At 40.4% G+C, this 26,031-nt stretch overlaps 1 protein-coding gene across 1 annotated transcript; it reads right to left on the minus strand.

The window, feature by feature from the left end:
* Positions 1-20,742: 20,742 nt before the first annotated feature.
* On the minus strand, positions 20,743-21,552 carry nxph1 (neurexophilin 1). Its single transcript, XM_076157083.1, has one exon. It carries the CDS (start codon positions 21,550-21,552, stop codon positions 20,743-20,745), a length of 810 nt encoding a protein of 269 aa, XP_076013198.1.
* Positions 21,553-26,031: the final 4,479 nt, after the last annotated feature.

Below are 26,031 nucleotides of genomic sequence, written 5' to 3' on the forward strand. Positions count from 1 at the left end.
ATTTTTGCCTCTTTTGTGTAATTTTAACTGTAATTTTGTGACATCTTTTTTTTTCCAGGCAATGTACCTTTGTGTAAGGTAAAATGGTTTTCTCCATGGCATCCCAACTATTTAATGCCAATAACAACTCTAGATTATTAATAGCTATGCATGTTGAAACAGCATCAAAATGTCCACACAAAGAGAAAATGTTTGCCAGGATATCCCACTGGTGTGCTACTTTGATTTGTCATTACTTACATTTTTGTTAAAAACAGATTAAAGCAGTTTGAAAATCCTCTCCGCTGTAATCTTTTCCTGGCCTGTGGAGCTTGCCTGGCTGGAAATTTTTGTCTTCCAGATAAACAGAGCAGAGCAGAGGCTGAGGGGAAACTAACAATAAATATTTTTAAATTATTATCAATATTATTATGTAAGGTGTTGGTGTATTCAATGTATTTCATACTTACAGCACTTGCCCTATTACTTGCCCAATTTATGTTTATCCCTAAAAATACTTAGAAATTAATTTGAAAAGTCAACATTTGAGTAATGTTAACTGTACATCACATTACATAGAACAATTGTAGTCAAGTTTATTGGCCAAGTATGTACACACATCCAAAGAATTTGTCTCCGGTTATCAATGTCTATTTTTTTGGACATTTTGACATTATTCCCAACAGTACAGGACAGACAGATAAAACATTAAGTGAAGGATGAGAAAATGTATAAATAGGCAATGTTACATTCCATTAAATCAGGCCAAGAAATGACCATCAGCAATACCTACAATACAGTATATGTGCATTTTTATTCAAAAGGTTCCCACAAAAAAGAATCTTAGATGAGAGCTTTATGGACATTGAAACAACCAATAGTATTTAAAAAAGAGCAAATATCCATAAATGGATGAAGTAGTGAACTGTCCCATAAGGTGTTGAAATTGTCAATAAAATGCACTCAGTGGACACACATGCAGTTGAAAGCAATGTGTTTATGGCCAACAATCTGTTGAAACTCTCAATTCCTCTTCTGACTCGCCGTAGAGGGCCACTGATAAACACCTTAGCGTTCAGAGAGCTGACAGTGTTCAACAGATCAGTAAAGTCCGATTTCAGTACTTCAGATTATCCCTTTACAACATCATTAGACCCAATGTGCAGTAAGATGTTCTTCACAGTTGGGTGTTCAGCCACAGCATGCAGGATTCGGTCTTCCAAGTCAGAGACAATATCGTTGGAAAAACGATATTTTGGTGTGTTTTTAACTGCAGAGACTTTTTTTTATCTTTCACAGCAAAGTTCCCCACAATCAGAGTTTGAGGCCCAGTCATTAGCTCTCCCTTCAGCCTTCTACTTTCTGAGTTACTTTCAATCTTTACCCTGCTGTGAGGATGAGAGGTTATCCGGGTCATCAGACGGAGATCCAGGGTCCTGCAGTGGTGGAGTAAATCTGTTTTCTAGTGGCAGACTAGGTCGTTGGGGAGGTTTGTTGCTAGTTCCCCCTGTCGCAGCTGTCCACAGCTTTGCCCTACCAAGGGGTTGAAGAGGCGCTCTGCCTGGATGATAATGCAGACCAGCCTGATGCATCGCAGAGGTCAGGGCATTGGGTTCTGTCTGTTAGTTGTCCTCTCAGTTCCTAGGGATCTCTCTTAGGCTTTGCACCAAGAGCTTTCCAGGGATGCCTACCACCCGATAATTTAATTACCCACACGGCCTTCTGTTTCTTGGTCATCATCATCAATGTTTCCTACTGGGCCTGAGGTCGGCCTCGGGGCACATCTGCTCAGGGAAACATTGTTGGAGCAGACGAGTAAATTCTGTCCTGTTCATCATCGTCTTTCTAGCCTGTTGGCGATCAACACCCAAGAGGTCCTCGAGTTTGTCCATGTCCTAGTTGACGTTCTCTTGTCAAAGAGCATCTGCTTTAGCAAAGCATCACTTTCCAAGCGGCATACATGGCCCATGTACTTTAAACATTGAACGTGGCTGAAGTCTCGGAGTGAGAGCTTGTAATTTCCCGCAGTCGCTCATTAGGTATCTTGAAAGACCAGTTGATCTGTCCTTCGACCTGGGTTGCTGTGTCGATACCCTTCTTGCACTGGCTACGGGACGGAGCATTCTTTCTAGCGAATCCTCCTGCCACCACCTTCCTAAAGGAACAAGACACTTTCAATCTTTTGGAGATCTGAAGCCAAAATACAGCAAACAAGACCTGACGCATGATGTGAGGATCTTCATACAGATGCTCAGATATATTTCCCCTGTCAGTCAGGCAGCGTTTGAGCTCGTCCCACTTCTTGAAAGCTGATGAAATTCTCAAATGCAGCGCTGCAAATGACTTTGCAGTAATTGTTATTAGGTGGCCAAGGTACCGGAATTCCCTGACGTTCTTGATGTTCACATTGTTCCCGGATATCAAGGATCCTGAGTCATGATTGATTCGTCGACATTAAACGCCATGGTCTCCGTCTTACTGTAAGACATCTCTAGCCCAAATCTATTAAAGGTGTTGTCATATATAACTATAATCTGACTTAGCTCTTCCTTACTATTCGAGAATACAATCACGTCGTCGGCATATAGTAACTCAGTTACTCTTCTTTGACCTGCTGCAGGGGCTTTTCTACGGAGTTCACGAGGTGATACCTCATTTGGTATTTGGAACTCGACCAGAACACCGCTGTCGGGAAACTTTTTCTGCAGTTCATGTTGTGCGCACCGCATAACAAAGTCCATACAGTTATTGAAAATAGGTGGACTCTCGAAAAATAAGTGGTCAAGTTGTTGCTAGCTAGCTGTGTGGTAGCATGCTCCTGTCCACTGCTTTGAGACATTGGTAAAGTGGTCTCGTACCAGTGGCAGGCCGTGCATTTCACACCTAGGCCTTCAGTGATGTCCTACACAGTCCTACCTGAATTATTCCACCTCTTAATACCATCATTATGACGCCATGGCTCTAGAAACTATACATTTCGACAGAAACGCAATATAACCAGGCGTTGCATCACATAGTCAAGTACAACAGTTATATTAATATTTCCAAAGCATTTATAATCAATAAATCCGCATTTACAATTAAGAGTCTACCAACTTTAAGATCGCTTGGATACTTTCAAAACTTAAAGTATGTGAGCTTTGGCAAATTTGTTCACTAAACAGCGCATTGTCGCACCCAAAGCAGTCTCATTTAAGAAACGTGACGATAAAGACACAAACTATTCACTGAAATTAATAGAAAACAAACAAATAATTTGCGTTTGTTCATGAGGATATATACACAACAGTGGTGAAAGTGTATTCATAGCCCTGAATGTCGACTTTGATAAAGGTTAAACCAAAAAAATTCAACATGTCTCCTTGAATACTTTTACTGCACAGCTGAGCCCGTGCTCCACACATGTCTCTACATCTCTTGTAGAACCATCAAACATTTATTTTTTATATATTTGTCATTTTAATTACATATATATTAATTTGTTGATTGCTATATTGATTTAATATTAACAACCTAAAATGACAAAAATATGTACAAATAAAATAAAATGAAATAAAAAATAAAATGCTTTGTACTCACCAGAACGTGTTTATTTAAACACAAGTGATTAATTTAACACAAAATTCATCCTTCGCTCTTTCCTCAAGAAGACTTCAATGGCTGTTTCAGTTCCACCAATACGTCCTTTTCCAAAGAAATGACATGAAGGCTAATGCTAAAAGCTGAGTCTGTCCAGTAGAATTTCTTCTCACGATGTCTAGCTTTTCTTGAAATGTTTGTCTTGAAAATGGCGTGGAATTATATCTGCAACTCTCTTCTCCTCCTTCAGCCATTGTGGGTTTAAAAAAAACAGCTTGTAGAAATCTACACAAATTAGCTTGTTCAAGTTCAGTTTGCTAGCTCTGCATAGCTCTGCCTCTCAATATGCGTATCAAATCAAAAGACGTGCACGTGCTAACGTTATCATACGCCTACTAGCTGGCCTGTTGTCGCCAACTCGAAATCTGATTGGTTAACGCCACAGTTTTGTTTCCGTTCACTTTAAGCTACAGGCCACCGCACTGTTGATTCTGAAGGCCTAAGGGCAGATTTCTCTGACCCTGGCAACGCATTATGGCTGAAATATGATTGGATGAAAGCTCTAACATAAAGGCCAGCCCTCCAAATCGCTGGAAGCAGCGCAACCAAGACGAAAGCTATGAAATGAAGAGAATAGACTATGGGGAATAATTGAATACATATTTGTGGAAAAAATATATCAAAATTAAATTTATATGATGATTTAGATGATGTTTAGGCCAGCAGAGAAGGCCTTGCTGGCCCTGACGGCCCACCACTGTCTCGTACCCACACAACCCATTTACTTCCAATACACTTCTAACATGTGACTTTTTGTTTCCAGCACTGCATTCTTCTGTGGAAGTTTTGGTGGTCATCCATGGACAAGGGAGGCATCTTGGTGCAAATTAGCTTTAGCTAAGCACCATAGATGGATATAGGCTTGTGTTGTTGGTAGGCCACACTCAGGTACTCCAGGAGTCACTGCTTGTAGTTTCTCATGAATGGAAAACAAGAAAAAACAGAGGCGAGAGCAAGCAGCAAAGCGTCTGTGCTGTAAGGAAGGAAGAAAACCATATTACCCCCTAAAACACTGCACTCCCCAAATGCAGGCTTCCTTCCTAGTATCTCCAAAAGTAGAACGTCAGTTATCAGGCTCCTCTCTTGTGAAACCATCTTCCAGATTCGGTCCGGGGGGCAGGGAAGAGTAGGCTTAAAACGTTCTTCTTTGATAAAGATTATAGTTATGGCCCGCCAGGCTTCTGTGCATATCCATGTCATTGCATTACCTCTGCATTCCACTAACTCTGCTTCTTCCCCGGAGCTTTCTGTGTTCTCTCATCTCACAGGTTGTTGTGGAAGGCTGTCCTGTAGAGTTGAAGACCCTGTCTTGCTATTAGTATTAATTTCATGAGTCATATTTATTTATATTTGTTATTATTTATATTATTTATTGTTGCTGTGCTCTCTCTCTCTCTCTCTCTCTCTCTCTCTCTATACCCAACCGGTCAAGGCAGATGGCCACCCACCTAGCGCCCAGTTCTGCCTGAGGTTTCTTGCTGTTAAAGGGGAGTTTTTCCTAGCCGCTTTTGCCAAATGCTTTGATAATGACATCAAAATGAGTCTATTGTAATTATATTTAGTGCTGCAATTTGAACAAAAGTGCAATAACATTTGGTTGCAAACACTTATGATAAGTTAGTAAGTGAATACATAAGTTGCAGTATTCCTTTAACACAGTAGCAGTTAAAATATTTATATTGTAAATCTGTGTGTGTATGGTTTAAAGTGGCCCACAACGTTTTGCATTTGACCATTATTTCTTGCACTAACTGCACAGACTTTATTTGTAAAGTTCCACTGCTGTGCAACATGAAAATGTTCTGCACATGTTTCAGCAAAATGTCTTCTGTTTTCATTCCAGTCAGCATGTGAATGCAGCTCCCACTGTTCATTCATATACAGTAATGCAGTGTAACTCCGAGGCAGCTATGTCCAGTAGTCTCCAGTGAGAGCAACAGTTGATGCGCGTTGTAACACCGTTGCTATTGTACGCCCGCTGTAGCTCTTTTCTGCTGTCCCCAGCTGGATATTTCGATACAAATGAAGAATGGCGCAAATCGAAGTGCCTCTTTACATTTGTCTGTTTCATCGATGCAATTTCGTCATCGCATATCCACAAAGGCAAATTCCTCTGTCCACATGGCCTGGAACGCTAATCCTCATTTTTTTCCTTTTCGACATATTTTCTGTCTTAAGGGTTCAAAGCAGGTAACCTAGCTAGCTACCTGACAAAAAGGAGAAGTTAATTTCTTGACCTTACAACAACCTGTGTCGTTCCGCATTATCAATTAAAATTGAGTTTTGGTTCGACAGTTTAAAATATAATTCCTGTTAAATGTTTTACCGAAAAATGACACAGTATAATCATTTATTAATTGTTTATCATGTCAACAACAACAATGTCAGCTCAGAAATTTTACATCCCAGGCAGGCCAGGACGGGGTTGTATGGATGCAGGGTTGTGTGACTGCAGGGTTGGGTCAGGTCTTTGGGTGGGATTTCCTCTCTTTGCTTTTTGTTTCTCTCTTCTCTCCTTCTCTTTACCACAGCCGATGATGCTTAATGTAGTAGCTTACATTGCTATTTGACATCATCCTGTAAAAAACTTTATTTACCGTATGAGATCATCGCATAAACATCACTGATGCCATCCTGGACTCTGCGTCCACACTGCTGTGCCATGTTCTCACAACCTCCAGCGGTTGTGGCTTCTGGCTTTTTCAATTTCAATCTACTTGTACCTCATATTGCTTATTTTACCTCAGGGTCTACGTTTAAAGTTTAACAACAACAACAATAATTATAATAATAATACAACCTTCCTTCTTTCTATTTCTGTGTCTCCTTTTCCCCCTCTTTCTGTATAAATCTCAAATTCACTACTACTGCAACGTTTGACTGGCATTGGTGTTGACAGCACTGCTCTTTCCTGATTCTCATTGTATCTCACCAACAAAAAAAGTTTGTCCTGGGAAAGAATGAGTTAACCAGGTTGTCCCACAAGGGACACACTTTCCTTTAGTCTTCACATCATGATATCTCACTATCGTTTTCTTTTTTTCATTTACGCAATACTGCTAGACTCTGCCCACCCCTGTCTCGGCACAGCACTCAAGTCCTTATCAATACCCTGGTAACATCTTGTATTGACTACTAAAATGCTGTCCTCTCTGCTATTCCTAATAAACGGCACCAAATGATACCAAACTCTGCAGCAAGGATCATCACCTGCACCAATTCCTCTGACCATATCACACCCACCCTAATTCAGCTTCACTGGTTTCCTGATTAGCAACGGAATCACTACAAAGTTCTACTGCTTACTTTTAAAGCTCTCCATAATCCTTCACCCCCCAACCCCCAATCCTCCTCAGCTGCTCAGCTGTCTGTTGCAGCCTTCAGACTCAGAAACATGGGTGCCAGAGCTTCTCTGCACACAGACTCTGGAAATCTTTTCCACTGCACATCTCATCATCACGTCAGCTGGATGTCACTAATCATCCCATTCTATCCATTCTGTACTTTGGCTTGATTTTTATCTCCATGCGTACTATAAGGTGTCTGCATTTTTAAATCATAATTTTGACTTAATGCTGTTTTGATTATATGTTCTAGTGTAAGGTGTCTATGTACTCTGCAATAAATCGCGATTAATTAAATGAATTAATGCAATAATGAATTCAAAGGTAGTGTATTGCAGACTTTTCTTGCGCAAGTACTGCAAAAAGAACAAAAGTACAATAACATTTTGTTGCAAACACACACACACAAACTTTTTATCAGCAGTATTCCCTTTACACAGTAGCAAATATTTCTTGTAAAAACATAAACATTCATGTAATCAAATCAAATATAGTGTGTGTGTGTGTGTGTGTGTGTGTGTGTGTGTGTGTGTGTGTGGCCTGGACTGGACTTTGTGAAACGCACTGTTCTGCAGAAACTGTGACAGAACGCTAGCAAGGCAGGGGGCATGTTCAAAAGGCAGATGTCTCACAGCAGCAATCATATTTCTTGCTTCATTTGAAACATTCCACTGCTGTGCAACGTGAAAATGTTTTGCACACGTTTCAGCAAAATGTCTTATGTTTCATTCCAGTCAGAGCATGTGAATGCAGCTCCCACTGTTCATCCAGATACAATAATGCAGTGTAACTCCGAGGTAATTATGGTTACGCAGCTATGTCCAGTAGTCTCCAGTGAGTAGTAGTCCTCTCCTTTTCATACAACTCATGTACTCTTCTTGTGATGGTGCTTGAGGGTGGCTCATACGTGCCGTCATTTGCTGCGATCCTAAGAACGTTCCCCAGCCTGACATCTTCCCCAATACTAATTGGCCTGCAGTTTGTAGCTAGTGAGCAACACACTTTTAAAATAATAATGATAAAAAAAAACTGTGTTATGGCACCATAATATAATTGTTCGGCGTTACTTAATTACTGCATTAACGCAATAACACGTGAACTTGCCCAGCCCTAGAATTTATGTTAAATGAGAAAATATGCCTCTACAATATTTCACATGTGTACAAACAGACTGCATGTAAACAGTCTGTGCAAAGCATCCCATTGCCTCTATACCAAAGAGAGCCAGAACAAATAAGCTCTGTGCCTGACTATAATTACTTCTTGGAGCTTCTTCTGATCTCGCACAATGTGCGATGGAGCAGATTTCCTTATAATTGAGCGTGCCAAAAAGTTGGACACAGGCGAGCTTGAGAGGCAAACTTGTATTTCAGCCCAAAGGAGATGTGGAGATTGGGATGTGAGACTGATAGCGTCTGTTCTGGGACTTCACAGTGGCACCTGCCATGAAATCCTCCGACACAGCAGTTGGGATCAGCAGTCGGCTTTAAACAGATTAGAACCTCTAGGGAAGGGAAATCCTCTGCCTTCAGCTGTCTCACAATTTATCAGTAATTAAAGGGGATGCTAGGTTTGTGTGTTCATTGAAAGTCTACAGGGTGTTTTTATAGCGGTTTTCATGAAGGAGCTGCTTCCAAAGGTTTGCCCCTGATGCCTTCTTTTAACAAGTCTGCGGGGATTCAGTGAACATGTTGGCTTACTATCTTGAGTTTAAAAGTAAACAACAGTGAACAGTTCTAAATGTAGAATGTAAAATTCTAAATGTATATGAAACCTTAGAGCAATGCTACAAGACAAAATAGGTTTTCCCCCCAAAAAAGGAGAACAATGTTGAACAAGAGGAAGACGTTTTTACACTCAACTTTGATTCCCTCACTGTGGAAGAACTTCAGAACGGATAACCCTGTAGTTTATTTCTTATTTTGAATAAAACAGGTGACCTTCTCTTTCAAAGGATTTCTATTTTATTTCTCTTCTAGTAAGATGGGTGACCTTTTCTTTCAAAGGAATTCCATTTTATTTCTCCATTTGAACAAAATAGGGTGCCTTTTCATTCAGAGGATTTCTATTTTATTTCTACCTTTATTTTTTAATAAATCAATTGTCTTACCCCTGCAGAGGCCACTGGGTTCTAAGCTAAAACCGAATAAAACAGGTTAAAATTATATTTGAGTTAAATTAAGTTAAAAGGACACTTACAATTACAATTACAATTGTACAAAATACAATTAAAAACAGAAAAAAAAGAAAATTAAAACAAGCTTAAAAAGAATACGGCAGGTAAGAATTATGTTTGAATTACAGTAAGTTACAGTGCTGTGAAAGATGATTTGGTTTGATTAAAGGCAGCTGCAAACAGAAAAGTCTATAGCCTTGATTATAAAAAAGTCAGAGTTAAGATACTTAAAGATACTTTATTAATCGTCATTTTGCATGCAATTCACAGCAAATTGCATGCAATTGAAATTTATCTTGCACCCCCTCATATCACACACACACAAACACATGCCTTACAGAGGGGGTATAGGGCAGCTATTATACGGCGCCCATGGAGCAGTTGAGGGTTCGGTGCCTTGCTCAGGGGCACCTCGGCAGTGCCCTAGAGGCAAACTGGCAACTCACCAGCTACCAGTCCACTTACTTGGTCCATACAGGACTCGAACCGGCGACCCTCCGGTTCCCAAGCTGAATCCCTATGAACTGAGCTACTGCAGCTAGCTAACTTGCAGTTTTCTGGGAGTTTGTTCCAGATATGTAGAGCCTAAAAACTGAATGCTGCTTCTCCATGCTAACTTTTGATTCTGGGGACAGAAAGCAGACCCGAACCTGACGACCTGAAAGGTCGTCAGGTTGACGGACAGACGGACAGGAAGCCAGTGTAAGGACCTCAGAACTGGGGTGATGTCATTCACCTTATTGGTCTTAGTGAGGACTCGAGCAGCAGCATTCTGGATCAGCTGCAGCTGTCTGATGGACTTTTTAGGTAGACCTGTAAAGACCCCGTTACAGAAGTCGAGTCTATTGAAGATAAATGCAAGGTTATGTAAATGTGTGTGTCATCTGTATACTTATGATGATTTATTTCGTTGTTGTCCATAACCTGAGCCAGTGGAAGCATGTAGATGTTAAACAGTAGAGGCCCCAGAATGGAGCCTTGGGGAACTCTGCACGTTATATTTGTCTGTTCAGATGTGTAGTTGCCTATCGATACAAAGTAATCCCTGTCCTTTTTATATGCTTTAAACCAGCTTAGTACTGTGCCAGAAAGTCCTAACCAGTTTTATAGTCGGTCTAGTAATATATTGTTGTCGAAGGTGTCAAAAGCAGCACAAAAATCCAGTAATACGAATACTGAAATTCTGCTACTGTCTGCATTTTAAGTGGATGTTGTTGAATTCCTTAACAAGAGCAGTCTCAGTGCTGTGGTACGCTCTGGAAGACTCAAAACAATTGTTTAGTGCCAGGAAGTTGTTCACCTGTTGAAAAACAGCTTTTTCAATTGTTTTACTTAAGAACTGGAGGTTTGGTATGGGCCTATAATTGTTGATCAACGACTTGTTTAGAATATTCTTTTTTAAAAGTGGCTTGATGACTGAGTCTTCAGGGTCTGTGGGAAAACCCCTGACAGAAGAGATGCATTTACAATTTGTAAAAGACATGCAGTTTGAGACATTTTTGAAAAAGCCTTTTTGTAGAATATCCACGCCGCAGGAGGAGGATTTCAGATGTTGTATAATGTCCTTCGGGTTTTAACGTTTTGTTGGATAAAATTGTGTCATGGTATTGGAGTTGATTTTAGGTGGACACAACGCCATCACATGTCCTGTACCTGATATGGAGGCACTGACTACTTCTACAAATTCTTGGGATTTTGTCAGTGAAGACAGAGGCAAATTCATTGCAGGCCCTGGTGGATAGAAGTTCAGTGGCTACTGAGACAGGAGGATGTGTTAGTCTGGCCACAGTAGCAAAGAGTGCATGTGTATTATTATTGTTTTTGGCGATGATGTCAGAGAAGGACTGCCTTGCATTTTTTCCAGCTTGAAAGTGTGATGTCTCTTTATAGATTTTATTATGAACCTGGAGATTTGTTTTTCGCCACCCGCACTCAGCTTTATGACACTCTCTTTTTTCCCATTCTGACCAGTGTGGCATTTCTCCATGGAGATCCCTTCTTACCGGAGAGAGTCTTCACATTAATGGGTGCAATGGCATCGATAACATTTATAATTTTGGAGTTATCTACAAGCTCATTGACTGACATTCAGTCAGTCAATGAGCTTGTAGATAACTTCAATACTAATACTACAATAATAATACACGTGCACTCTTTGCTACTGTGGACAGACTAACAAATCCTCCTGTCTCAGTAGCCACTGAACTTCTATCCACCAGGGCCTGCAATGAATTTGCCTCTGTCTTCAATGACAAAATCCCAAAAATTTGTAGTAGGGTGTGGAAGAAAAATCTGGGATAAATATTTCATTGGTGTTTTCAGTGATGTACGGTTTTGTGATTACCTATGTTTGAATGTTTGTGTTCATGGAGATAGTGCTCTCAGAGAAAACACTTCTTCAAAAAGAAGATATATATTTGTGTCATAATGTGTAATTTTGGCTTCCTTTGTGTCTCAAATTTGAAAATAAGGCATTTATATATTAACTGCTTTTTTTCTTGAGTGTAGGCCTTGGATATTCCATGAAATCGAGTTGTTTATAGCAGTGATACAAAATTGAGATTTTGTGTCAGTGTGTAGCCACATTTGCCCTGACCACAGCCATGTCATTTATCGTGAGTAGCTATGGGGAATTAAAACTTCATAGCCCCTCAAATATCAGACATCAAACCATTTCGAGGTAAAAATGTGTGTTACCCTTTTATTTTGAAAGACCGACATAGTCACTTGTGTATCCTCGCGCTAACCTTTGCATTTATCATGAAGGTGAGAATATGCATCCTAAATGTAAGTGTGGCAGTAGAAAAAGGTCTATATCAGGTCAAATCTGATATTACATGACCACCGTTTTATAGAATATTAGTGAAAAGAGACTTCTATGCCTCAATAAGACCCAAGGTTTTGCAGTGAACCAGTCTACATAGCACCTTTTCAATATGTTGTGGAAGCAGACATTGTTAATTGTTTGTTCATAATAAATGTAATAATAATAACATCAATAACAATAATAATAATAGTCATCTGGAAAAACTTTTCTTAAATTTGCACTATAATGGTACGCTGGAGCTGTGGCTGGACATACGGAGGCCAGAGCTGCGGCTGGAGACAAGCAGGCTGGCATGCTGCTGCTGGAAACGTTGAACAGAACGCTAACAAGCGAGAGTGAGTGGATCCCAAAACCCTGGAGAGCAGGAGCAACCAAAAGGTCCACTTGCAAAAACAAAACAGAGCAGCATGCTAGACCCAACTAAAAGTGCCTTGAAACTCACGAATGGAAGGAGGAAATTTCCAAAATGGAAGTAAGGAAGTCTTGGAACTCTCTGGCGAGGAATGGCTGGCTGACCTGGAGCCTAAATGCAACCGCCGATGAGCGCTGTATGGTGATGGGCATCAGCTGTGTGCAATCAGATGGTGGGAACCGGAAACGGGTAGCCACGCCCCAGCCAGAAACAGGCAGGAAAACAAGAGAGGAGAACACATAACTAAACAGTAGTGATGGCGAGATGAAGCATCATGAAGCGTTGAAGCTTTCCATCCAATTGCTCATGGGCTGAAGCTCCATGGTGCTTCATTGGCTCTACTGTTCTATCAAGTGGACAATAAATGTAAAACAGGCAGTGATTATATTGGCTGAATCAGTCACATGGTATGGCAGGTTCGCGAGGCTTCGAACGTCCCCACATATGTCAGTAACACACAACACAACACAAGATAATGATGATAACCCACGGGTTAAGTGCTTACATTACATTACGATCATTTGGCAGACGCTTTTATCCAAAGCGACTTACATTATATATTACCACCCTTCGCAGAGGGGGGAGCAATTGAGGGTTCGGTGCCTTGCTCAAGGGCACCTCGGCAGGGACTCGAACCGGCGACCCTTCGGTTTCCAAGCGGAAGCGGAAGCTCTACCCACTGAGCTACTGCCTCCCACTTAAAGATCAACTAATAAAGAATGTTCAAACTGTAAACAAAGAGACCGGCCCATCCCACCCGTCAAGATCGCCTGATGACAAATTATATGTGAAGAAAGATTACAATGATATCTGACCGCTTTTTGTCTGTCTTGCCAAATCTACGCATATGCATTTTAGATGTATATTTTACAATATGGAAATCTTGTACACCAAGAGAAAAATCAGTGAGCACTCGAGCCGAGCTGCATGTCAGCTGTAGGATCGATTGCGTTTTGCTGCCCCTCATATTTTGAATAGCGCGCCAAACCGGTGAACCAGCTCCTGAATCAGTCACGTGATATGGCAGGTTCGGGGGCTTCGAACGTCACCGCATACGTCACCAACACATGCCTCGATACGTGCGTCGCAAAAATCTGCCTGGATTACTCAACACACACTTCGAAGCCTCGACATGAAAGGACACACCACTACTAAACCGAGCTCGATCACAAACAGATCCTGACACTCTCGCTCTCTGGCTCTCTTGCCTTCACTTTTTCTCTCACTCTCTCTCTCTCTCTCTTTTCTCCCTCTCTCTTTCTCTTTCTCCCATAATGACCATAATTCATTTCCAGGCCAGTTGCGCACTTGCATGAGCATGAAGCATTTCATGAAATATCACACATGCGTTCAACAACAGACAAATGCTACCAACCGTCATTTACAAACTCCAATGCCTAAGTTTATTTCTGTGAGTCATCTCGCTCAGTGCCTTCAGGGCGTTCCAATTTGCAAGTTATAAACCATTACGTAACCTAGTGGCCCCTCATGGTTGTCAAGTGTGAATTATCTCACATTGCTTATGCTCATCATCCTGTCTCCAAATTTGCATTTGCAGCTTGTGCTGTTTCCATTTCGGTCGATTCAGCCGGAAGAAAATAAAAAAATATTCATAATAAAAACTAGAGCTAAAACAATAGGGTTCCAGCACTTTTAGCTTGGACCCTAAACAGTAGTGAATTGAGTGGGATTCAACATAAATTAACCAAATTATTTTTTTACAAACAATAACAATGTAATGTTTATGCAAATTTTACTGTTGCTCTTTTGTCAAATACTGCTATATTTGCAGTGATTCATCGTAATGAAACAGCAAATTTAAAAGATTTGAATTCCATATTGTCATGAATCAGTTGACTTAATTTAAATCCATGCACAATGTGTGAAGTGACTACCTCCTATGACTCAGGATTTGAGGTCACCCACTGTTACCACACTGACAATCTGATTGTTGCTACTGGTATAGGTCCTCCGATTGTTTTTGTGATGGGGTTATCAGTTAAAGACAATAACAGGGGACCTATTGGGGAGCTGTGGGGAAGAAACTGTTCCTGAACCTGGTGGTTCTTTTACAGAGACTCCTGTAGTGCCTCTCAGAGGGCAGGAGGGCAAACAGTCTGTGGCAGGAGTTTTTCTTTATGTTGGTAGTTCTCCTGAGACATCGCGTCCTGAAGGTGGTCTCAAGAGCAGGAACTGGCGCTCCAGCGATGCGTAGGGCAGTCTGCAGCGCCTTCAGGTCAGCTACAGAGCAGTTCCCGTACCAAACTGTAATGCAGTTGGTCAGGATGCTCTCAGTGGTGCAGCGGTAGAAGTTTACCAGGATCTCTGAAGACAGGTGGTTTTTTCTCAGAGTCCTCAGTAAAAAGAGGCGCTGGTGAGCCTTCTTGACCAGATTGGAGCAGCTGGTTGTCCAGGTTAGGTCCTGTGAGATGGGGATCCCCAGGAATTTAAAGCTGGTCACATGCTCTACTGCCGCACCGTTGATGTGGATGGGTAGATGAGTGTCAGCATTCTTCCTGTAGTCCACAATGAGCTCCTTGGTCTTCGTGGTGTTGAGCAGCAGGTTGTTGCCATCGCACCAGGTAGCCAGGCGATCCACCTCCTCCCTAGGCCGACTCATCGTTGTATGAGGCCAATCACTGTGGTGTCGTCCGCAAACTTGATGATGAACATGTTGGGGCCTGTTGGTCAGAAAGTCCAGTAACCAGTTGCAGGTGGGAGCTGTGATGCCCAGTTCTGCAAGTTTGGTGATCAGTTTAGAGGGGATGACAGTGTTAAATGCTGACCTGAAGTCTATGAACAGCATTCTTGCATATGTGTCCTTATTGTCGAGATGTGATAGGACAGAGTGCAGCGCTATGGAGACTGCATCTTCTGTGCTCCTGTTCTTGCAGTAAGAAAATTGGTGGGGGTCCAGGTTGGGGGGAAGATAGACTTATTTCCTTCACAGTGAGAACATGCATGGAAAGTTCTCTTGTTCTCCTGAATGCCTTACAACTGGCCCCCATGCCTACATGCCATTCATGTCTTTCAAGCTTGCTTGCTAGTGATGGGTCGGTCATGAACAATCCGGCTCTAAGAGCCGGCTCTTTGAAGTGAAAGACGGGATGGGAGTTGGCTCCCGTCATTCACTTTTTTTTTCGGTTAAAGCCGCATGTGATTGGTCAAGATGTGTTGGAGGGAAGTTGTGAAGTGCAATTACTGTATAGAGTTATCTATACTATCTGCATGTGCACTTAAACAGAGTGCCCCTACATCATCTACACGATCTACACCACTTTGCATTTTAGATGTTTAAAATGAAGATAAACTTGTGTTAATCATTCAAGTGAATCTGGCGGATAAAATAGATAACGCCTGACAAACAAAACAACCGGGTAGTTTATGTTGACGATTGTCGAGCACATGATGAGACACCCATATGTACACACAGGTAATGTAGAAAATTCAAGATTGTTTATAACACAATTTAGTAACCCCCCTGTCACAAATTGTGAAGTGCCCCCCCACCTCAACAAATTGTGAAGCGCAAACAATCTGAGGAGCTACTTTGGAGCCGAAAGAGCCGGCTCTTTTGAGTGAGCCGAGCCAAAAGTAGCGGCTCTCTAAAAAGAGCCGGAATACCCATCACTAGTCTTTATGTCCTTAAGGCATGCTTGGAGTTTTTTAATTGACTGGACTCCTCTGGATTCTTTAATAAATAAAGTTGGGTATCATGATGTGTTTCTGAATAATTTTACCTACTGAAAGTATATATAGATATAGAGTTAATTGTATTGGTATTATAGTACTACTACTACTTTATTATTTATTCATTTATTTTTTGTAAATAATAAGTTATAATAATTATAACAAAATAATGATAATAAACCATTTTTTTATTATCATTAGTAGTATTGTTGTTACCTGTTGTTATGACAAATAAACTTGAACTTGAACTTAAAGCACTGAACCTTAAGAAATGCCATGTCTAACTTTCGTCAGCATGTTACTTCCTATATTTTGAAGTAGTGGTTTCAAAGCTAGATGGAAAAGAAAAATCGAGAAGGGAAACTTTAATCTCTCCTTTACAACTATGTATGCGGTAGAGCAGATACTACTGAACTAATCTGAAAAATAATGATGACAATAATGCTAAGATTATGCTGTTTTTATCACAGATTATATTCAGTCACCAAGATACAGACTGGACAGGGGGACAACTGGTATTTTGTGAATGAAGTTAAATAAGCTTTGTTTCAAGTCCATTTGACGTAAATGCCTCTGAACAATTTACCTAGAATCATAGAAAATAATACACAAACACACACACAAACTTTGGCTTGATTGCTTAAATATTTCAAATACTGTTAGGAGTAAAGGCTCAGTAAGGCATTTCAGTGTGCAATAAATAAAAAGGTAAAAGTATTAACTTACACATTTACACAATTTGCAATCTTCTGCCAGCATTCCTCTCTGGTATTATGCAATAATGATGTTGCTCTTTGTGGGCATTATAGCTTTATATTCTTCATACGCTTCTTAAATAATTCCTTGCTCCTGTGAATTATGCCTCACATGACTTGTTCCGCTATAGGCTCATCTTTGCAGACCTGCACTAAGAGAGCTAGTGTTAACAAAGAGTGTTGATTATCAGCATCGTCATATCAATTTAGCGGGATTGTGAAGTTTACATTTTGTCAAACCAGGGCCCAGTGTGTGTGTGTGTGTGAGAGAGAGAGAGAGAGAGAGGGAGATAGAGAGAGCGAGAGCGAGAGCAGGGGATAATGCATTATTCCATTTCAAAATTTCTAGTTAAAGAAATTGATAAATTAACTGAGTCGGCTTAGACGTAAACAGAAAACATACTAAGGTATTGTGGCATAGTGTGGCAAATTGTTTGTAAGTGGGAGTAAATGACAAGTACTGTTATAACTGTTGCTGAACTTTATTGAAAACATACACACACACACTGAACTCTCAAACACACTGCTACTGACCCCACTACTGCCCTCAACATGTCCTTCATGTACATTATTCTTCCCTGGTCATCTTGGAAACCTAGTCTACACAAAAGCATTCATCACAATGCTACATCATTTCCCCTTATATTGACAATAGTATTTTCCATGATTCAAAACATTTGTGAAGAAATGTGTAACTTTTTGTTTTCTTATAACCTCACCTATTCTCAGACTTAGAAATTAGTTTGTATTTTTGGTTTACAAATAAAAAAAACAATATTTTTTTATTCATTCTTTTGCCATTTGTTGTTGTTATTATGGAACACACTATCGAATGAAAGATTGAAATGTTCATATTACATCAACCATTGTTTTGCACATTTTCTGGTTACATAAGTGAACAGCACAATATAAAGAATGTTGCACCTTGAAGTAACAGTAGTAGCAGTAGTTGTCCATGTCCAGCTTAATTACTTTTTCAGAAGTAGTTTCGTGCTTGAAAAGCTACAATTTCAATATTGCTTCCCTTACGCAGTATTTTATTAACGTTGCTGACACAAACAAACAAAAGAGGAAATCCCATAGCAATGCCTCTTTCATGAAAATACTGAGAGGCCAATGACTGGCCTCACTCATACAATAAATCTGGTTTTAATTATGCTAAATAAATTGTGCTTAATATTCCACTTGATTCGCTCTAACAGCTTTAAATTCTCACCTTTATTCCTCTGTCTTTTCTGTCTGTCAGCACTCTCAGTTGTATCTCAAGACCTAGGCGCTAATGTTTCTTCTTTGCTACATGAGCAAGCTACATGCATTTAAGAACAATGACAAATGTGATTTTACTTTTTGTGGAGGTACCAATTTACTACTGGTCACAACTCCTAATTCATAATGACTTTATTAAGCTTGGAAAGAAAAATACTTCTTTTACACCGTCTGCATATTTCTTGTGCGTGCATTCTGGCAGTCAGCATCACATATAATAATACACACTTTATTTCAGGAAACCGCAGTAATAAATCTCGAACATTCACAGTGAAGATTGTTCAGTACATCTACAGCAAAAAATTAGATTGAAAACAAAACTGAAACATGAAACATGTATTTGCATCATTTCACACTCAATAAGGACACCCTAAAATGTGTCAACACAAAAAGTTACCTTTAGATGTTTTGTGCTTTCATATCAGTTTTTGTGCAAATCCAACAATTATTGATAAAGGTAAAGGAATTTCTAGCAGCCTCATCCAGAGTAGAGCAGACCACCACCTCTGTCTATACAGGCACCAAAGCACGATTTATGACTGGGCACAGGTGCTCCATGTTCCGCCAACACTTTATGAAGCAACCTCCATTGGGGGAAGCAGGATTGGGTAGGGGCAGTATCTATCGCCTGTCTAATCTCTTCCATTTTTCCCTGCCAAGTCCCAGTCATGACCACTCACTCAGTGGGTTATTGTCTTTCCTTCAGGGAACCTGGAAGTCCCTTTATCAACTGATTTTACATTTTTCAGTTACAGTGATATATTTATTTATAATTAAACATGTTAATTATTTATATTTTAAGACCCATCTAAGAAACTTTGCAGGATCTTGAGGTGGAGTGACGTTGTCAACTTCTGGTTGATGGTGATCTGGTGATTCTGGTTATAATTGGTTTGGTTTTGGGTTGTTGGAAATTTGCGGTCTTTGCTGTTGTTTAAATGTATATAAATGGGTGACACTGTTTTAACATTGAAAACTCAGGTTCACTATATTTTATTATTGGTTGGGTTGAGCAATTGGAAACAATGATTGTGTGATTAAAACCTGCAAATTAAGAATATGATGGAAATACTAACCATTTTGTGAATTAGTAACAAATGATGCTATTTAAGGGCACAGCTAAAGAAATATAGAAAATGAAAGTATATTGAAAGGGCATGCTAATCACTATCTACTTGGCTCTGCATGAGTTGCTTACCAGTATAATTGATGCTTGTATGATAAATTTGGAGTAGTATTGCCACAGATTTCCAGCCAACATGAGATTTCAATCGACAATTCAACATGCAATATCAAACTAAAAATTTAAATTTTCTTTCAATTTTTTTCCCCTGGAACTACTTCATTGTGTGCCATTTAATGGAATCAATTTTTGTGGCCTGTAATGGCAGAAACAATCACTTATTATTTACTATAGAAACACTCACCAAAATGACCCACACATATGGACATTCAGTTAAACTTCAAATAAAAATGTACTGTATTATTTATGTCATATGTACATCTGCATCCCCCATTCCCCCAAATTTTAATGAATACTTCTAACATATTAGGTCAGCTTTACAGCTTCTGTACAAGATTGCTGTTGTCATGAAATTCACATCTAGAGAAGCAACATCATTTCCTTTGTAAGAGGAACCAAGAACGAGCATTAATGGAGTGAACAAGAGGACATAGTAAAAAGATTGGAACAGAGGGTCAATGGACAGAAGCAGCAGAGTTTGGATAAATCTGTCTACTAAACAAACCATTCATACAAATGAGGCTATGAGATATAGAATTCATTACGTTACATGTTTATATATTAAGTAACAATGAGCAAGCCCTCTCCTCACAAGCAGTCCTTTAATAAAATAATTTAATAAAACAGACATTCACTAAACCTACAATTAATCCACACCTTCCTTGAGTGATTCTCCAAGCAAAGTGGGCTGAGCATTGGCAGAGTTACAGGAGCAGAGCATCTTAACACAGTTGTCTCAACTGAAATGCCTGGGGAAATTCCTGCTCAATGCCAAATCCTAAAAAATGTAAAACCACCTCACATCTTCAGGATCATCAAAATCACCACTGAATCATCCCCAGCTGCCTTGCAGGATTTCTAAAAGAAAAAAATATCTTATGAGGATTTAATTTAGAATAGTCTGCACAGCATGAAGAGCACAACAGGGTCAAACAGTCTGTGAGTTGTTGTCCAGAGTTATAACACGTTTGGGATATATATTGAAAGAAGAAAATAAAGGTATTAACAGACAGTTTAACATAAATAATGAAAAAAACATTATAGCAAACAATGAAATACTGATAACATCAAAACAACTAAAACGCCTCCGCTATCTACACATAGATCAACAAGGATAAAACATAGTTAATGAATATAATTGTAATGGGTTATATTGGTTTCTCAGTTTATTTCCAAATATATCATATCACAGCTTGAAGTACCATCTCTTAACAGTTAAGAGAAACCACACCATTTGTGAGAGGTTTTGATTTAACAGGTACTGATTTGGGAAATCAACAGAGATGAATGTCACTCTGGTATGGACATGTGTAGGGAGAGTACAACTAACATACACATTTGGCTGGCATAGGAAAAAACCCAAGTTTGTGATTCACTCATCCACTATGCATTATCTGAGCATGTGGGAATGTCAGCCAGATGGGAAGTAGGGAGTGTCACTGTGATAGTTGTAGTCCGGGCAGACTTTCTGCACTAGTTTGTAGTCGGTGCTGTAGAAGGAGATAAAGATGCAGATGACTTTGAATGGTTTAGAGCAAAGCCAGGAGACATGGCTCTGGGTCTGCTCCTGGTAACAGGTCTTGGAGGGGTCGAAGTTGCAGAGGGTGTTCTTAGCTCCTTTCTCTACCTTTTCATACTCTATACGGCAATTAAAAGACTTGGAGTCCTTTGCGTCAATGACAGACTGCTGTGCTGTCACGTCAAACTCCACTATCTTGGTGGGAGGCACCAAGCTGACGGACACATTCCCCTGGCCTGTGGAGTTGTGGCGGAAGTAGACACTGAAGGTGCCATTTCCATGATCCACAATCTTGCCGGTAATCAACAGGTTGAGTTTAACTGTCTTGATGTTGGAGTGGAAGTCGCCCCAGCCAAACATCTTCTTGAACTTCCCCGTCTTGACCATGGGCCGCCGTTTGGCTCGGGGCCGTGAGTCCTGTTGGTCTGAGGAGTTCCTCAGCCAGTCCCACAGGTCCTGCTCAGAGTAGGGCTCTGGAGTATCATAGCGAAGGTCGAAGGCTGTGTTATTCTCCTTGCCAGGAAGAGTCTGTGATAGCAGCCTACTAATCGACATATCCTTACTGCTCTCTGTCCATATGTGCTTTAGTGTGGATTTGGGGCTTCCTGACTTGACAATGTCTGACTTTGAGGCATGTGCACTTGTAACCTGGGGGAGAGAGAGAAAGACATCCATCAGATGATGTATTTGATTTGTGTTCATGACGAGGATTATATTCTCTTGGCTTCAAATGCCTCAAAGATCACTTACGCCAGGGGTGTAAAACTCATTTTAGTTCAGGGGGCAGATTCCGCCCAATTTAAACTCAAGTGGGCCAAATGAGTAAAATCAATGCATAATAACCTATAAATGGATGTAAATGGACAACTCCAAGTTTCCGCTTTGTTTTAGTGCAAAGAAGTACGAGTTCATATTGCAAACTTTTATTGAACTATCTTTCTACAAAACATATTTTGAACAAGCTGAAATTTCAACAAGTCCAGTGTTCATATATACCCAAACAAATCGAGGGGTAAACGCTCCAGGTTTCGGAATAAGTGCTCCAGACGAGCCAGGTCTGAATACAGCCTAAATGTTCCTGTTTTAGGCCCTGAATGCATACCAACACATTGTTTATGTGAAGCCCTGTTAATAATCATGGTTAAAGGTGGTATGAACATTTTCAGATCTCTGCCTACAGATTTCACTCAATCCATAAGTACTTTTGGTTATGTACCATTGCAAACACTGACACAATTATCAGGCAATTTACACTGAAGAACACTGCCAGAAATTTAAATGTTTTTTTTTGCTTTTTTTTTTAAGAACAAATATTTAATCACAGATGTTGGTTTTTGGTGTATTTGTCATTGGTGTGAAATGAAATGAAAACATGTTCAGATTGAAATTCATATTAAAGTGTTGCAAGTGGGATGTAAATTTTATCATTTATTCATTTATTTATTTTTTTAATTTATATTTTCATAACCTTCACCGAGGAGGAACGTGTGTTTGTTGGTGTGATTATTTGTTGTTAATAGAAGTTCTGTCAAGTAGCATTAGTACATATGAGGTACAATGAGGTTATATCATTTTATGTTCAGCCAGTGAAGAAACCCTTCAAAGCTGCATATGCAGCGCAACTCAGCTATGTAAAAACTAGCAATTTTGATGGTAAATTAACACTGATGATCGTATCATCCCCCTCACACCACCTAAAGCCACAATATCATTATAAGCCATATATAGTCATAAATACTTACCTAATGTTTTTCAGTACCTACCTAATGTTTTTCAGACCTCAGGTACAAACGAGCAAAAAGAGTTACAATACAAACTGATACTATAAAAAATATATTCTATTTGTGAACAATATTCTTCTATATATTGTGTATGTCTCATAATGGTAAATTTCAAACTGGTTTTCAGTAAAGTCATGAAACAGTGACCAGATACACTACCCACCAGATATCTGTTAAATCTATAAAATTGTCTGTGTAAAATACTTAATTTATAGATAAACTCAGTAATCAATGTGATCAATGGATAACACTTGTGACAAATAGAAACCAATACCTGCCAACTTGGTGCACATGTTCTGGTCATTTCCAAAACATGTGTGTTTTATTTGTCAGATGGCTTAGAGCTGTTATATTTGTTTCACTCAACATCAGAAAAGATCAAAATCATCTTAAGAGATAAAAGGGTGAGTACTGGAAAATGTGAACCCCATCCATGTCTTACTCTGCTAGATTCACAGGTAAAACGTATTGCCGTATGTATGTACTGTAGGGATCTATTTGTATGCTGTATTGCTATTGCTATTGCTATGTTACCCTTTTATTCTGAATGGATTTATGTGATTTTTTTATTATTTGTACTATGTTGTCCTGTCAAGACCTTGTAATGTATGCCTTTTACTGCGCTCTCTCTGTAAAAAAACGTGTTGTGTTATGTCAGAGGGGTGCAAGATGCACTTCAAATTGTGTGATTGTATGTGATTGCATGGAATTTGACAGATAATCGCGGCATTTGCAGAGGAATGTGCTCTGACGGCCTTCTAGTCTTCTAAACAGACATAGCTGTGCAGTTGCCTCAACGCAAGAAGGTGGGAGTTTGAAAAACCATAATTGAATGAAAATATAATGTTATTCAATAAATCCGACAGGTGGAACTTGTGTCACATCTAGACACATTTTTTTAATGACTTTTGAAAGAAATAATCTTATTCAGCTTTCTTTGTTTCTTGACGTCTTTTCTTACAAAGACGAAGAAACCCCACTTACATATCACACAACACACACACAAATGCATTACATTAGGGGTCAGCGCAGCCCCGAGGGCACCTCGGCAGTGCCCTGGCAACTCTCCAGCAGCCAGTCCACTTTCTTGGTCCATGCGGGGTCTCGAACTGGTTCAACATGGGAACCGGTTCCCAAGCTGAGTCCCTGAGCTACGGCCGCCCCAGTAAGCACTATTGCCTTATAGCAGGTTCTTTGGTACCCTTTGTGTTTACACCAGGGGTCTCCAACACGTCGCTCTCAAGCTACCAGTAGCTGGCCACCTGTTTCTGAGTGGCTCGCTAAAGGTTAAAAGAATACATACCTACATTTGACAACACAAAGTCACTTGGTAAACCTGTTTAAATTTCCATCCAATCAAATTCAGACAAGAAAAAAATTTGCCAATCAGTCAGTCAAAAAAATGATGCTTCTGTTCAGTTTGGTTGCGTCAGTGGCATCGTGACATTTGGCTATTTTAGCAGGCTAGCAAGCGAACACCGGATTTGACAATGGCCGGTGGGGAATAGCCCCAATAAAAGGCAAAAAATATACTATTTTCATGAGGGATTGTTGTACAAATGTGAATGACAAGTGTGTGTGTCTCATTTGGGGTGCAAGCGCCACTTCACCAAAGTCCACGGCAACTTTTTACGGGACTTTATGGCTGCGAGCAGGCTATGAACAGAGAAGGTAAACGAGCTCCATAAGAGTGAACTTAACATCAGAACAGACTGAATGCATGTGATGTACTTAGATATAGGAACTACAGGGAATTCCCAGAATTACAGGGAATGTGAAGAGACATAGTGACAGTGATATGGGCACAGACGGATAATGTACATAAGTAAAAAAGTTAAATAAGTGATAAAATTGTTTTGTTTCCAATTAGCTTAATATGATGTGAATTTATTAGTGTGAGATTGACACACTGAAAATGTATATAGAAAAAAACATGCTCATGTTGCTGAATTGAAGCGCATTTTGAAACAAAATGTGAGTGTTGGATATCAACATTTTGTAATGTAATGGGTGGAGAATCAGCCATGTCGATAAATGTTACTAATAATGTAAAACATGAGTAGCTCTCAGATACTTATATTTGGTCAAATTTGCTCTTTTTCGCTGTGAAAGGTTGGAGAACATGAACAAACAACACGCAAGGATTTTCCTTCCAGCTTGACATTGCTAGCTGCTGTGGTTTGGCATTTACTGAGACCTGGCTGGATCCTACGGTACCCGACTCCGCCGTCTCCCTGGCTGGATTTTCCACCGTTCCGGCAGGACAGAACAACAGAGTCTGGTAAACCCAGGGGTGGTGGGCTGTGCATTATGGTTAACTCACGTTGGGGTACGGATGTTGCAGTCTTAACAACACACTGTTCACCAGACATGGAACTACTAACTGTAAAAGTACCCCCCTTTTACCTCCCGCGAGAATTCAGCTGCGCCATCATCACAGCTGTTTACATCCCCCCCAGGCAGACAAATCCTGCGTGCTAGAAGACCTGCATAGGACTATCACTGGACTAGAGAATGCTCACCTTGAGGCAGCTTTTATTGTTGTGGACGACTACAATAGAGCTATGATGAGGAAAGTTTTGCCCAAATATTACCAGCATATCAACTTTCCTACTTGTGGTGATCAGACTCTCGACCACTGCTACTCCCTTCTGCAGGACAGCTACAAAGCCCTCCCCCGCCCTGCCTTTGGTAGAGCGGACCACATCTCCATTCTCCTCCTCCCCACCTACAGACAACGCCAAAAACAAGAAGAACCGGTTATTCGAACAGTACAACGCTGGAGTGAGGAATCCCTCGCATCCTCCAGGACTGCTTTGAAACTACAGACTGGCAGATGTTTGTGATGCAGCCAATGGAGATATCGATGAATAAACAGACTGTCTCTGCCTAGACCACCAAGTGCATCGATGATGTCGTTCCGAAGGTCAGGTGTTTCCCCGACCAGAAACCCTGGGTAAGTGGCGAAGTTTGTGCTAAGCTCTTGGCACGGTCAACTGACTACAACTCAGGGGACCTGGAGACCTTGAGGAGATCCAGATAGGACCTCCAGAGGGCCATCAGAGATGCCAAAAGAGACTACAGGGACAAGCTGGAGTCTGTTTACCACAGCCCTGACCCCAGACGCATGTGGAGTGGACTACCTTCCAACACAGGCTACAAGGGGAGGAATAGCAGTGAGGCCCTGCCCGCCGCCTCTCTCCCAGATGAGCTCAACACCTTCTACGCACGGTTTGAGGCAAGCAACAACACCCCTGCAGTGAGGCTATCTGAGGACCAGGACGACTGCAATCTGTCCCTAACCATGACCGACGTGAGGAGAGCTCTGAAAAGAGTAACCCCTTGGAAGTCTGCAGGGCCAGATGACATTCCAGGCCGTGTCCTCAGAGCATGCGCTGAC

Source organism: Genypterus blacodes, unplaced genomic scaffold (genome assembly GCF_046128005.1).
Source record: "Genypterus blacodes isolate CSIRO-AG114 ecotype Tasmania unplaced genomic scaffold, CSIRO-AGI_Gbla_v1 ptg000072l_1, whole genome shotgun sequence".
NCBI lineage: Eukaryota > Metazoa > Chordata > Actinopteri > Ophidiiformes > Ophidiidae > Genypterus > Genypterus blacodes.

Coding starts and splice junctions, on each gene's coding strand:
- nxph1 (XM_076157083.1), bottom strand. CDS start 21,552: ATGAACACAAATCAAATACATCATCTGATGGATGTCTTTCTCTCTCTC.